The sequence below is a fragment of the Merops nubicus genome, unplaced genomic scaffold, assembly GCF_000691845.1.
Source record: "Merops nubicus isolate BGI_N331 unplaced genomic scaffold, ASM69184v1 scaffold23555, whole genome shotgun sequence".
NCBI lineage: Eukaryota > Metazoa > Chordata > Aves > Coraciiformes > Meropidae > Merops > Merops nubicus.
In genome coordinates, this window is record NW_008610642.1 from 46280 (window position 1) to 61189 (window position 14910).

At 39.2% G+C, this 14910-nt stretch overlaps 1 protein-coding gene across 1 annotated transcript in view; it reads right to left on the reverse strand.

Annotated features, from left to right (window-relative positions):
- RIC8B (RIC8 guanine nucleotide exchange factor B) overlaps positions 1–13419 on the reverse strand; it is a gene marked incomplete at its 5' end in the record, with an annotated part of 31344 nt that extends 17925 nt beyond the window's left edge. Inside the window, 3 exons of the mRNA XM_008940981.1 lie at positions 268–362; positions 3362–3970; positions 13372–13419. Coding sequence (XP_008939229.1) covers positions 268–362; positions 3362–3970; positions 13372–13419 — 752 coding nt within the window. The remainder of the gene's footprint in view (positions 1–267; positions 363–3361; positions 3971–13371) is intronic.
- Between the last annotated feature and the right edge of the window lie 1491 nt (positions 13420–14910).

Here is a 14910-nt window from a genome sequence, read left to right on the forward strand (position 1 = left end):
CCCCAAAAATATTTAAAAAAGATCAGATTCATTATTATTGGTCAAAAATAATAAACTTGCTAGCCACTTTCTCTCTGGAATAGTGGATGTACTTAAACAGTATTTCAAGCAAACAGCTTTCATCTAAAAGATAATATTTTTCTCAAAGTTAATAGTTTTCATTGTTTTGCAGACTTCTACTTCAGATTTTAGGCAAAGTAATTTTTTCCCCATTGTTTTAATAATAATCAATCTTTTAAAATTTATTAGTTCTGCAATTCTACCAACCTGTGCAACTCCTCGGTTTTGTCTTCAGTAGGGCCCGTGGTTAATAAGCAGTGTCGAAGGATGGCAGCCATGTAACGAAATTGATGAGATTCATTCTATATAAATATAAATTATGAAGATATTTTTTCATTTTGAAGATTGCAAGTGGGGGTTTCAGGTCACTAGAATAATAAAAATTAAAGATGGAAAATACCTATTAGATCATAACATCCATCCCTATCAATAAAAGGATCGTACCTTAGAGTCTACTGAATGCTTAATGCAATGTGGCTGTCAGATGCTGGCCCTTTAACTCGGCCTTGGAAAACTCGCTGGGACTTTTTTCCAGTTAAATGAGTCTTCACTACTAGAAAACCCTGTTACAAGCATTTACTCAATTCCATACCACTACTCCTAATGCCACCACTACGCTCCTTCCTGTATTTACAGTCAGACACCTCTTCATCCATTTAGATTACAAATGTTCTTTATTTAATTTGCCACTTCCTCATTTAGACTTTTTGCTGCCAACAGTTTCATTCCCCCACCCAGTCTTGCTTCTAATTCACTTGCATCTGCTCCCTTAATATCTTTTCTCCATTTTGTTAATAACTTTCCTACTCTCATCAACTTCATTTGCCCTACTTTTGCTCTCTGCAAGCAATTCCCCCTTCCAGTCTCCCACCAGACAGCAGCCACACAAAGTACACCAGTAACAGCAATCATTTAACTGTGTGTACCATTGTCCTCGTCCTTTTTCACTAGCTGTTCTTGGCATCCATCATATGTTCTGGTGTGTTTGACCAAGCACAATGCACCCAATGCATCTTTTGTAACATCAGCATCCAAATCTGCCAGCTATACCACCTGCAGCTCCCGTCTGGCTTTGCTACTGTGAAAGCATCTCCAGACATTAAATACTGGTGTTTCAAATAGTTCCCTCCCCTTTAGGGTGAATCTCATTTTCATTTAGTTTTCTACCCATGTGCCTAACCTCTCCGCTCTTCTATTTTTAATCCTGTCTACAGTTTCTAATCTCTTCAAATTCCACATCTTCAGCCCACTTAACTAACATGCTGTTCACTCTTCTTATAGATCATTAGTATTTCCACAGGGATACTCACTAAGCAGAATGTCACCTAACATACCTCTCTAAACTACTAAAAGTTCTTAAAAGTTCTGTAGTGAAGAGTTATTATATATGCTTTATCTCAAAACACATCATAAGCGTCACTGACCCAAGAATGTCTTAAACTCTAATCTAAATTAAAACAATAAAAAAAAGTTTCCAACACCAGAATTTCCTCCAGTCTGAAGGAAATTTTCCTGACAGCTGCATGCTTGGGCACTTTAGGGAGGAAAAGTTTTATAGGACATCATCTCCCTTTCCACAGACAGCAGCCACACAAAACCTCATCAGGTAACACAACTGTGTGCCACCTCCCGCCCACCTTTCTGCAGTAAACTTGGCTTTTCATCTCTCTGGATTCCCAGTATTTTTTGAGAGTATACCAACTTCAAGATCCAGATTTCAAGAACTTACTTCTCAAGAGGTGAACATGTAGTATAGTATTCATTTTGCAACGTAACACCTGACATTACTCCCTCCACACAGAAGAACTTCATCACAGAGATGACGGCTCTCAAATTCTGAACTAGCAAACATTCATACAGCCATTCTCCATTCAAATTTCTACCTCCAAAACAATCGCTTGCCTGTACAAAGAACTTCCTCTGACAAGGACATTTTTAAGAAGGTCTAAGTCAGGAATATAAACAGAGAAAAGTCCCTCACTTTCTTTGTATTTCCTTTGAATTTGACCTATTAGCTTCTCTGGTTTCCCCATCACTCAATCTTAAAATTCAGGATTTCTTGTTCATCATATCCTTGAGACATTAAAGCATAGAATTAGCTTCAGACTGTCTCAGATTTTACGTTCTTTAATGTTATGGTTAATATCCTATTTGCTGTTTACTCCAATGCACCAAAGAGAACAATTACTTGTCAATTTAGCTACTGTAAACTTCTGCTTAGCTTTATAAGCCACACATTTACAATGATCAGTGAAAAGTTAATAGTACCGTAGAGACAGTATGAGGTGGACTAAAAAAAAGAATAACTATATAATTCTATTACTGTAGCACAGACATAGGTTATACAATAACTTTTTTGTTGATTCTGTTTATAAATTTAGGGATGGCAACACATAGGAAGTATATTTGCCTAAAAAAAAAAAAAAAAAAAAAAAACAAAACAGAACTGATATTATAAAGAAAAAAACCCAACATAACTATTGTTTATAAGACAAAACAATGGAATGCATTTGGCTCTCATACATGACCTCATGTTAAAAGATTACATTGAAGTCCATACCTGGTGTTGAGAGGATTTGAGATAAAGATACTAAAAACAGTATCCCACTTTATTCAGTTATTTTTGTTAAAAGAATAAGAGTTGATGTGCTTATCATTGTGGCCAGAAAAACAGAACAAAACCAGGCGACTTCTCAGCTCTAATTATTACCCTACTACTATAGTCCAAAATCTCCAGAGATGCAGCCATCTGATACACTTAGATTAAAAACTTTCTTCTAGCCAGCTGTTAGTGAAAAGCATTTGTTTTATTTTGGAAATCTAAGACTATTATGAAATTGTCTTCTTTGCCTTTTTTTTTAAAAAAAAAAAAAACCATACAGTTCTAACTTGCATTATGTAATGCAAGCTATTCTCCCATTACAGAAAAAGTATGGATTAGATTTTTGCTTTAGTAGTAACAAGAACAAAAAAGTTATTTTGGTGTTCAAAGCAATGAGCGTTAAAGACTCAATACCTCTTGAAAGCCTAAGATCATGAACACATGACACAATCAGAATTCAGACATACAAATTTTCCCAGACTGATTTTGCTTATTTGCTTTACAGCACAAAATTTCAAGACTATCTTAGATTCTATTTTGAAAAATGCAATCATATTCCATCAAAATTACAGTAGCAGAAGTATTAAAATCCTTGCTCTGGAGCCTGGACAACAATTGCCTCTTGTGTATCTACCTGCTGGTTCTGGCTCTTGCAGGCTAAACAAAACCAAATTAAAAAACACTTCAGCCAAGCCTTACCTCGCTGTGGACATTCCAACTGTCAAGTGTTACATTAAAAAGAGCCTTTAGTGCCTCGATGGCACAATCTGTCTCTTGCAAAGACAGAGGAGGCCTGTCGCCATCTTCCGCTGCTTTATATTCTGCCGCCCATCTTACGCTCAGGGAACTTTCCAAAGCCTGAGTCAAAACCTGCACACCTTGTAGTTCCTGACGCAACTGTGATCTGATATCTGTGTGCAGAAGTGACAAGAGGAAGAGGAGACGCAAATCAAAGCATTTAATGTCATCAACGAACTGCTGGTCCTTGCATTTTTCCAGAAGACTGCAGAGCATAGCTGCAAGATTCAGTTCCAAACTGAGCTTCTGTGCAACAGCACTATTAAAAATTATGTTACAGAGGCATTTTAAAGCTTCTACTATAACAGGAAATTCAGACACTCTCTCCAAAGGTTCTTCTACAGTGTCCAGCTTTGCTAGCCTCATAAGGATCTGCATGTTCCTCTTTGTGGTTACAGGCACTAAAACCTTCTTGTCCCTGGAGAGAATCCGGAGGGCCTCCAGACAGGCAACTTGACATGAAGTTTCTGTGTCTTTTTCAAGGACATTCAGAATTCCCTCACACAGTTTCTATGCAAACACAAACAAACGAAAAAGGAACAGTTTTAGCACCAAAATATTGGGGGTGATAGGAAACTAATTCTGCTAATTATGCTTCCATATAACTTTTACGTTTTCAGCTGACTTGACTTGAGAAACTAGGTACTCCATGCTACTTCTTCAAGATACAAACTATTACAGAAGACCTCTGAAGATCATAAAAAGTGATTTTCCTCATGGATGCAAACCAAATACATGAACACTGGCAAAAGCTTTAAGCCAAAAAGGCAGCTGCTATCCACCACTGCCAGTTAAGTTTTCTCAGTATTCAGGACTATAAACTTGAGCAGTCAGAGTAACAAAGCTAGAGAGAAGTGAAAGGTTTTAAAAACATATCCGAGTACAACAGTCACACCTCCAGTACCTGCAAAATTATAAATTCAGGTTGTTTCAGTATGGAGGCCGGAAGAAAAGAAACTAAATCAAAATAACCGCTGCTCAACATATACAAGTATTAGTACTCCGTGTTTGGTAACAGCTCTAATTTGTGTTGCCACTTCAACCTAATCTACAGGCTTCTCTCATCTTAAGTAAGAGTCTTAGAAATGTTATCTCTGACACAGAATGTAATGCAGGTTTTTTGGAAGACTTAGGCTGTTGCAGTTTTACCAAACCGGTAAAAGAGCTGCTTTGTCAACACAGGCTGTTCTTGAATTCAAAATGTTTCACTGATACTTTATACCAACAGGACTGCAAGGGTAAACATTAATCATATACATGCAGCATGAGAAAATATAACACTCCAATCTGCACTACAGAAGAATTACCTTTTATAAGATGGAAACGGACAACCAGATCAATAAAAAGGAAGAAAAAAACAGGGTAGAAGAGATTGCTTAATGGGAGAGAACTCCATAGGAGTACTACTCGCAGGTACCAGAGCCAGAAGTATAATTACAACGAAGTTCCCAAATGAGCGGCAATACAAACTGCATTGTACCTCACAGGACACAGTTCCAGCCCACTTCTCACCCCCAAGCTTTGTGTCTTGACCACTGATAGGAATAAATTCCCAAAGAAGCCAGAGTAGCAACTGGGTTGAATAGCCCTAGAACAAAAGTCAGCTTAGGACCTGAAATTCTAAGTCTAATTAGGACCTGGTCTTAGGCAGTATATGTCAATAAGAAATTAATTTAAAAAAAAAAAATAAACAACAAAACCCCCCCCAAACAACAACATAGGGATAGCAGTAAAGTAAAAAATAGTCCTAGAGGAATGGTCTCTGGAATTGCGCTTTGTACCACCACTATGACAAAAAGGTGGAGAACACAGCAGCCCATCACCCACTGTGACTCCAAGTTCAAAAGAAAAGCTCCATTTGGGACATCCAAGCAAGTTTTTTTAGTGTGATCACTTACAATTAAACACAAACAAACAAACAAGGTTATGTCTACAGCAAATCTAAAACAGACGCCCTAGAAGAATAAGGGAAAAACAACACAAGTCTTCAACAACGTTAAAAGAAGACCTGTAAAAAAAGTCAGACAGTAGGAAATCAGTAAGAAATCACAATAGGATTTCTAGTATGCTTGTCCTGGCGTGAAGTCCACTCAAAAGCACCACCCAGACAACCAGGAGCTTAACTGCATCTCCACAGCCCTGACTAGACGAATCCACTAAGAGTTTGAAAACAACGAGGGAGCTTCCCCTCCTATGAACACACAGGCAATGTGAGAAACCCTTATCAGAATATTAGTGCAACAGTATAAATCCCACATTTGACCACCTGTACAAGTACACAGGTACTTACTGTGGGAATTTCATATTAAAGAACCTGGAAAAAGATATTAAAGCACAGTTTTCAGAGTTCTCCAGTACAATACTAACACTGCTCCCCCACAGATCTTACAACCCCCAACTTGATCACAGTATGTTAGACTTGCACTAAATGTTTCTGAAGTGTTTTATAAAAAACATCTAGGAAACAAAAAAATGGCCAAGCTAAATCCACACCCAAAATATCTGGTCACAGGCTCAACTTCTTAGAAGAATTTTGTTTCTATTGTCAAGAAAGTTTTCCATACAATTAACTTTGCTTTGCAACCTGAAGTGGTGGAGTCTGTTTGGTTCTGAGGAGTAACACAGAACTGAATGGCCAGTTCCAAGAACTCCAGGAAAAGGCCAGTTCATTCTATTTCTTGTTTAAGCACATTCCTATTAGAATTAGACTTAGCAGTTAGTCTTCCTTGTTGCCATCAGGTGATACAAGGTGGTCTGTAATAATGTACCCAAATTCAGCAACTGGTTCAGGAACTGGACTCTCCCTCTCTTCAGGACCTGTGTAGCAGTACCAAACCCAAGAAGCCTTCCCCAAACCAGGATGCTGAAGGAACACTTGAAAGTCATACCGGGCCAGACTGCCTTACCAGTAAAAAAATGCCGCACAAAACCTCACCTGATTTCTCATTAACAGTGCTGGGGGTTTCATCTAGGGCTTTAAATAGTGAGGATCACTTCATAAATTACTTAATCTGATCAGTACCCACAGAAATTAAGGGGAGCTGACACTCATTAACAGCAGAGCCTATGCACATCTTGTGTCTGGAGCTCTGGTCTTTCAACTCAGCCTGATAAAACCTGAACACTCATTTGACTACAAAGAGACCAATCATCACAAATTCAGACTGATCCTTTTTTTTTATCTTCCATAAGTTGCACCCACCTGCTGCTATGGAAGCGTCACTGGAAAACGTCAAAAGCACTGCAGGGAAGATCCCAAAGGGCACTAAACTCCCACTGACTTACCATGGGAGGTGAAAGTCTAACCCTCCTTCCATACTTTTGAAGACCATCCTTGCAATTTAATTAGAGACCGTAAAAGCCATCATCTCATGGCTTCAAATCTTAGTGAAATACAGCAACAGAAGACTCTTCACTCTGAGCAGCTATACTAAAGATAGGTACTAAGTAGAACACATGCGAGTTTTTTTGAGATTAAGCAACCTATCTACAACTAAAAAAATCCAAACCATTGGTGTGCTTGTAAGGTGCTTCATTTCCCACATGTTCCTGAAACCTTAGCTGTGTGACATATTTCACAATATATGCAAGGCAAGAGTTTCTTTTTCAAAGCATTAATTATATAGTCTTATGCATACTACACCAACAACTAAGCCACTACACGCTTAGGAACAGCTTACTAAGATTCCTACTCATTACAGCAAAATACAATTCTGTTAAAACTCACCTAAGCAAAAAACACCTTGTTGGAACTGCTGCCAAATGTCGCTGGAGTTAAACCTTGGTGACTGATCAAGAGTGATTTTAAAGGAAGCAGCATTCAGTTACAACACTGCCACTTGCAATACTGCCAAAAACTGTGACAGTAAACCACTGCTGACTGACCTCTAAGGCCAGTAGGAGCTTCAGGGAAAAAAAAAGAGCATCTGATTAGAGTTATCCATGGTAAATTTTGAAGCAAGGAAACAAAAATTCATCCTATTAGGAAACTGGCTTGGATACAACTAAAACCAAATGCCATACAGCACAATTTCTGCTTTCTCCTTGATGGTGTGATAGAGGTGATGTGTAGAGAGAAGATAAACATGAAGGGATGTGACCACAAAAATATCATATCCTTTTCATTTTCTTTTGGTGGTGCTTTTTCCACCACCCTGCAGCCCATTAACATGGCATAAACTAAGGGGCACAGATGTTATTTATTTGGTTGGAAATGAAAGCAAGTGAAAGAATTCAGACAGCAAGGTACCTCCCCTTTCACAAAATACATAACAATTGTCCTAGTTTCAGGGTTTTATTGCTGTCCCCTAAATTAGTGAATGAACTCGACATTTCTTTTTTTTTGAGTTCTATCCTTTCAACATTCAGAAGGGTGTTTGACTTTCATCAGTCACGCTTCAGCAAGAAGTGTTTTTCATATACTTTTCCACAGAATCAAGGCAGTTTCTGTAGTCTTTTCTAAAATTGTATTCATGTCTTTAAAATTCAAGAACTCTCAACTTTTGTGCTAATAAGGTTGAAACTGAGCAATACACACAATTCCTTTTGCCTGTGCTCTACTGGAATAATGGTAAAACAGATTTGAAATTTTATTGCGTGTTAAAACAGGAAACTTAGAAACACCCACTTGTTATCTTGTCTTGACAAGCATAATATTAATCCACTTTGGTCCTTTATAGCATGAATGCTTGATGCTAAGAAGCAACACTGTAGAGCTCCTATATAAAGTCCTATAGAAAAAAATCAACATCCCGAGACAGAAGAGAGCTGCATTTTCTTCCTTGCCCAGACACAGATCTGTTCTGGCTTTGGTTAAAAAGGTATCATCTCTTTACTTGCATTTTCTTTCACCATCTTTGTTTAAAGGCTAATTAGATTGAGGGGGATGAGAGGGCAGTACTGTAAGTTTTTATTAGCAGGTGCTTGTATTTTCCAGGCTAAACCTCAGCTGGGGATACTAGGTGCTTGTGAAAAATAAGGTACTTCATGATCTTGCTCTTTGGTCTTGGGATGCCTGAATGTGAGGTCCTTTTCCACCTCCTCTCCTTGTGTTTGAAGATGTTGAGAAAGCACACTTGACCTATATTCACTTTTTTTCAATTCACAGACCACTGAACTTTGGCTATGTTATGTCAGCTGAATTTACTGTAGCTTCCTAACACCAGAGTAATAAATGTCTTCGTGATAAAAGGAGACAATTTCCTTTTATTTGCTTCTTCCTCTTGGACAAATCATTCTCTTTACTTATACAGGCCTTGGGATTAGAGCAGGAATAAGAGAATATAGTCTTCATTCTGCAAGCATTCAAACCCAAGCAAACACCACTGCTTTACTGAATATAGCTTTAATTTAGACATAGATTACTCAGTGCTAGAGAAGCTGCAATTCAAAGTTGAACAAAAGTTCTGTATCTTTGGCCCCATCAAGCATTATGTGCTAGAGCACACCATTTATTTAGGAGAATGGGAACATCACAAGCAGTACCAGGTCATGCTTTCCTTTTCCTGCACTGGCTGAAGTCCCTCTAGTTCACTTTGTCTTCTGACCCATGTTTTTCATCATTGTCACGTTTCAATTTTAATTAAATTATCTCTAGGGGTTCAAGAGAAGTATATTCTGGATTTAATTCAAGCTAGTTCTGCAGCTTTTCAAGGGCCAGAATAGTTCATGAAATCACTTGTAGTGCCAAGCACAAAGTTCACAAGAAACTGTAGTTCCCCAACAGATCATATAAGTCTGCTGTTGTTTATCCCATCTGTACTGCTATCTATTCCTCAAACTCACCTTCTGCTTTACTACAAACACGAAGATTCATACCATACTCTATCGAGTTTTCAGGTAGATGAAAGGAATGCTAGTAGTAACCACAGGAAACTGCACATGAATTTTTACTTCGCCTCTTAAATTTCTGTGGCTCTCAAAGGTATTCAGAAGCTTCTCTTAAAACCCAAGTCCCTCTCCACCTCATATAAGACAAAATTAAGCATTTTACATGTTTCTTGTATTTTCAGTAGACTATGCAAATCAGCGTCGCAGAAAACTAAAAGGAAACTATGTTTTTGGCAGGTCAGAGAAAAGAGATACCAGGAGCAAAGAGACATAGCTTAGAATTGCTGAATAAGAACTTCGGCTGATCACTTTCGCTAACAGGAACAGCATTAAAAGAATAAAATTACTACTTTACTCTGCTATTGGGTTTCAGAGTTAGGCATCCGAGGCAGTGAGAAAATAAGCCCAAGAGTATTTGAAACACTAGTTCAAGCTTTCATTTTCTCTGGACATGAAGATCACATTTATAACCAACTCTGTTGAATAACGGGACAATCAGGTAACCTCCTCTGAAAAGGCCGTGCCAAATTTTTGCCTGCTCTGTGTGGACGGATGTGTTCAGGGAGGGAAGGTGCAACTTGTACTCCTTGAGGGTTCAGTCTGCTTCACCTCCAAACTTCAGCCCCCATGGGCAGCTGGAGGTTGGCCTGTCGGGCAGGAGGCTGCCAGCCCCGGGGCAGCAGAGGCCCACACTGCAGGTTTGAAGATGGGAGAGCTCAGACGAGACGTCGCTCTCTCAGCAGCCCTCCTTGCCCTTCCCACTGAACAGGGAGAGGGAGAACCCTCCATAACCTCTGCAGCCCAGTGGTGAAAGAAGGGTGTTAAAAGGAGAGATGGGTTTCACTGGCTTGACTTAAACCTTAAGAGATGTAAAAAACAGAAAAATGCTGGAAGGGAGCAGGCAGGACCAGAGGGAATTTGAACAAATGCTTATTAGTAATGGAGGACACTTAGTAACTTTTCTTTTGCAGCCTGGTACTCCATTAAGGGGTTTCAGTAAGGTTAGAACAATAACAACAATTAATGCTAAGATACCACACAGTGTGCCCACAGGAACACTTAAGCTTCATATTTTTATAGGACACTAACAGACTTTAGAAGCTTGCAACAAAGTTACTAGGAGGAGAAGTGTTCTGTGCCTTTGTGGCTGCAGGAACCTTCAGGCCTCCCAGAAGTGCCAGTGTCAGCAGCACTATTTGATAATGAGGTTCCTTTGAGATTTAGAACGTGACACCATCTTGCTCCATCAATATAATTTATTGCTTCCATCCTTCTAATGTTCAAATATGATACAGTCTACAGCCTTAAGGAAACTCTCCACATTATGAATTTAATTAGGAGAGAAAGTCCCACAATATATTTGATGACTAACCATCATCTATTGAAACACATTTAAAAGCACATTCAGCAACGCAGGGGAAAAGACTGTTTTGGTGATTTTCTTCCCACTAAAGGAGGCCTTGAATTTTAGATCCACTATGTTCACAGTGAACCTGAACAATGAATCAAGAAAACTGATCCCAAACTTTAAAGCTTTATGTAACAGGATTGACCCAAAACAGTAAGCCGGCGCCAGTGGAGTAGATGCTGCAAGTACTACAAGAGGTGAAGCCAACAAAATGCAAGGAGGTGAAGAGGAAGCACATCTGGCATGAACACCCTACCGCTCCAGGTAACAATACAGCTTACGAGCACTGCTCTTACATTTGGTTGCTTGCTTTTTTTACCCTTCCTCCCCCAAACTCAACACCTTCATCCAAATAACAACATCAGTATTGCTTGCTATCGTAGACAGATTTACTTTCTCTGTTATGTCCCCTGGGCAAATGGTGCTGTAGCTCCTTCCAGTTGTGAACTGCCATGGCTAACTAGGGAATCAGTACCGACAGATGTTTCCAGGACACACAAAGTGCTGTGATCTCCTTACTGTTTAAGTCTGTGAACAGCACAGACATGTTCCTACTTCAGAAGGGGGATCTGGACATCTTAAGGTGCAAGTAATGGAGAATAGAGCTATTAAATGATGTGAAAGTGGTTCTGAACAAAACTTTCCTTTTTGTATTAGGACATATGAGGCTTGAGTTGAAGTGCCCACTGTGCCACATTGAGAGGAGACAATATGCCCAACACCTCTCTCCAAAGAGACTTCTCAGTCAAGTTACCAGATGTTCATCTTCTGGAGTTGATTCCAGTATAGACCTAAAGAACCAACTGTTTGTGCCAGCCATGCCATGCTGCTGTGCAGTGCTGCAGTTCTAAAGACTCAACCATTTCCAGCAAAACACTGTCAAGAACTTCTTGGCATCCTGAGGCAAATATTTCAGATTTCTAAGAGCTGATTAAGCTCCTCTGAAGCAATCACACTGCCTCAATTTCAGCTGCTATTCCAGGACATATTTATCGCTGGTTGGCGATTTCTATACTGTGTGTTTACACACACAAACTGAAAACAGGCTTTCAGAAAATCTTTTTTTATCCTTATATGACAACAAGGAATGGCACCAACTTGATCTGCCTGGTATCCAAGCAGATCTTACAGCGCAACACAGATTGCCAGCTGATTTATACCCATAACTCCCATCACACAGGCCACTGCAGACACATCACACAGCATTAAACAAAACAACCAGGACAAGTAACAGCTCATGTTTCAGTCTTGTGTTTTTTATCATCCTCTGATGAATTAAAGTCCTCTGGCTATGTCCAGATAGACAAGCTTGATAGCATTACATCTCTTCCTGCTTTCTAGAGGACACAACCTAGTTTCTTCCCAGAGTTCAGTATTACAAACTCACTGCTGGTTTAGTTGGTTTGCAGCCTAAATTACCATGATTTGACAGCCATGTTACAGCAGAATAACTTTGTTGTCTGATTTATGCAGCTTCTGCAGTTAAGTCATAATTTTGACCTTTTGGTCTTTCATAATTTTAGTGTGTCACTGTTGTATGTGGCTTGTCCTCTCCCTAGCAGTATCCAACCTAGAAAAGCATAAAGCACAGTTATGCCTGTGTTACAATACGATTACACTACAGACACAACCTTGCAGTACACATAACTGATGGTTTTGTAAGTGCAAAGGCCAGAGAGACTTACCATCCCACCTATTCCTACCAGAAGACTTAATATCTGAAAATATTTAGATTTTGCACAAAATCATGGAACGAATCGTTGTGTGTCTAATTTGAGACAAGCTATCTTTGTAGGATTCTTTCAATTCTAATGTCAAGCTTTGAGTTTGTGTCTGAAATAGGAGAAACATGCAGCCCCATTCACCAATGAACATCTTCTGAATAAATATGCAGATCAGCCCAAAAACCAATTAAGAAAAAAAAGCAAGGGTCTTGTCATTCCATATTACACCAAAAAAATAACTACAGGGAAAAGAAAAAAAAAAGAAAAAGAACTGATATATCAACATGCAAGCTTTAAATGCGAGGCTGTGGGTGGACCTCACAGGAGGAGCCAAGCCCTGACCCCCCTGTACAGCTCTGTGCTGCAACACACCAACACTCCCCACCCTTGGAGCCCAACACACACAGGATGCATCCTGCAGCTACTTGGGGGTTAACAGGCTCCTGTAGCTCTGTCACCCTTACAGCCCCACAGGTTTCTTCTGTTCTCATCCCTTCATCTTAATCCCTAATATTCTTTTAAGTAACTAACATGCAAGAAATACACCTGTGATATTGCTTCCTGTACACCTTTGATATTGCTTCCTGCGGAGAGAAAATGGAAAAATGAATCGCAAAATTTTTATCTCAGTAGATACAAAAGAGTATGTTTATTTCTGCAATCCATCCCAAAGCTGTAGCAAACAATATTATTTATAGGCTTTTCTGTTACCACTTTTATTTGGGGGGGGGAGGGTAAAGAGGTTTTTCTAGGGGAATTTGCTTTTCTCTTTCAGAAAAAAGGTGAACAGGTAGTTGTTAAGTCTCTTGCACGTAAGAGCAAAAAACAAAACAGAACTTTAGAGTCACTACTTGCACCATTTCACAATGGCACCTAAATTAAGAAGCTGCTTTTACTTTTCTACACGTCTAACCAGAGCAAGTATGCAGCTCAACAGCCAATTTAATTACCTTTCTGTTGTCTTCATCTGCTGGATCAAACCTGAAAATGGTCCGGTTCTGTAAAAAAAACACGAGTTTGTGCACGTTACATGAACATCAGCTTCCAAGAGTGTAATACCTGCAAAACTGTTATAAAACTTTAGGAGTCTGGTTAAAACTAGCCTCAGATAATGAGGTCAGCTCATGTCTTTTTCCCCATTCTACCCAACAGCAAGAGCTTCATTAAGTGGCTCCAGCTAACAATTTCACAATTACTACTGGTGCAGAGCCAGCTTTTACTTGTGGGCTGTGGTTCTGATGTGAGTTCACAACCTCAGAGGCAGAACTTCACAAGGTAGCTGCAGCCTTTGGACTCTTCCCCAAGCACTTCTTGTTTACAAGCTTTTGACCGCACTTTAAAGGGTCCCAAACCAGAACAACTGTAGTATAACCTTGCCCAGAAAACAAATAACACAAATCAGATAAGCCTTTCTACAAAAAAACTATTCGTTTCCATATTGTGGCAACTTCCAAAGCACGTGTCCGAGATATTTGTTTCTCTGGCACAGTTAAACACAAGATAGACATGGTCTATCAAGTACTTATTTAGTGTTAAATGTTTCAAAGAGTGAGTCTAGTTCTATGTTATCACCCTGAATTATGTTATTAGTGAGATATTACTCATAGGACACAAAGTTTATTCTGCCAAAGAAAACAGCAGTAATATTAGACAGTTATTTTACTGACATTTTAAAGCTTCCAAGTTAAATGATTAGGTATGATGAACAGCTTTTAACAATACAAAAATCTCAATTTCTGCTACTTCTAATACACAACTTGCTACATCACGCAAGTGACTGATGAACAATAGTGACCCTCCCTAGTACATCAGTGGGCCTCTTACCTTTCGTGAGGTACATGCCCACAACTACACAGAAGGGCCTGGGACATCTACCCTACCATCAGGGGTTACCACTATCGGTTAGGTCCTTGGGATGGTAGGAAAATAATTCCCTTCCTTTCTCTTACAGGATTTCACTTACTGAAACCACACAAGTTCAGCAAAATGCCAACCAAAAGCAAATGAGCATTAAAGGATGAGCAACTGAATCAGAGAAGGCAACACAAAGTTTTGGGGAAATTTTCAAAGGAAATGTAGTGAAAGTGAGTAGTCTAAGCACTGGAGGAACAGAGATTCGGAGTGATCATTGCAAACGGGACAGCAAAGAGGAGCAAGAACAGACCTACTAATTTATTTCATTATAGATCTTCTGTAGGCACCTGCACTTTAGAACCATGCTTAATCCATCCCTTCTCTGCAATTAAAGCATACTTAATTTGTTATTTGGGGAAAAAAATAGGGAAACAAAGCCCAGAAGAGGCATGGGTAAGGATATTGAACCTGGAGTACTCTGACCAGTATTTGCTGGCCCACAGGCAACATATTTGAGTTAGCAACACGTTGAACAGAAGGAGAGATGTAGGAAACATTAAAGCAAACATTTTAGCAGGAAACACAGTAAGAAAAATGCCATATTAAGTCAGTATTAAAAGATTCCCATTTCAAAA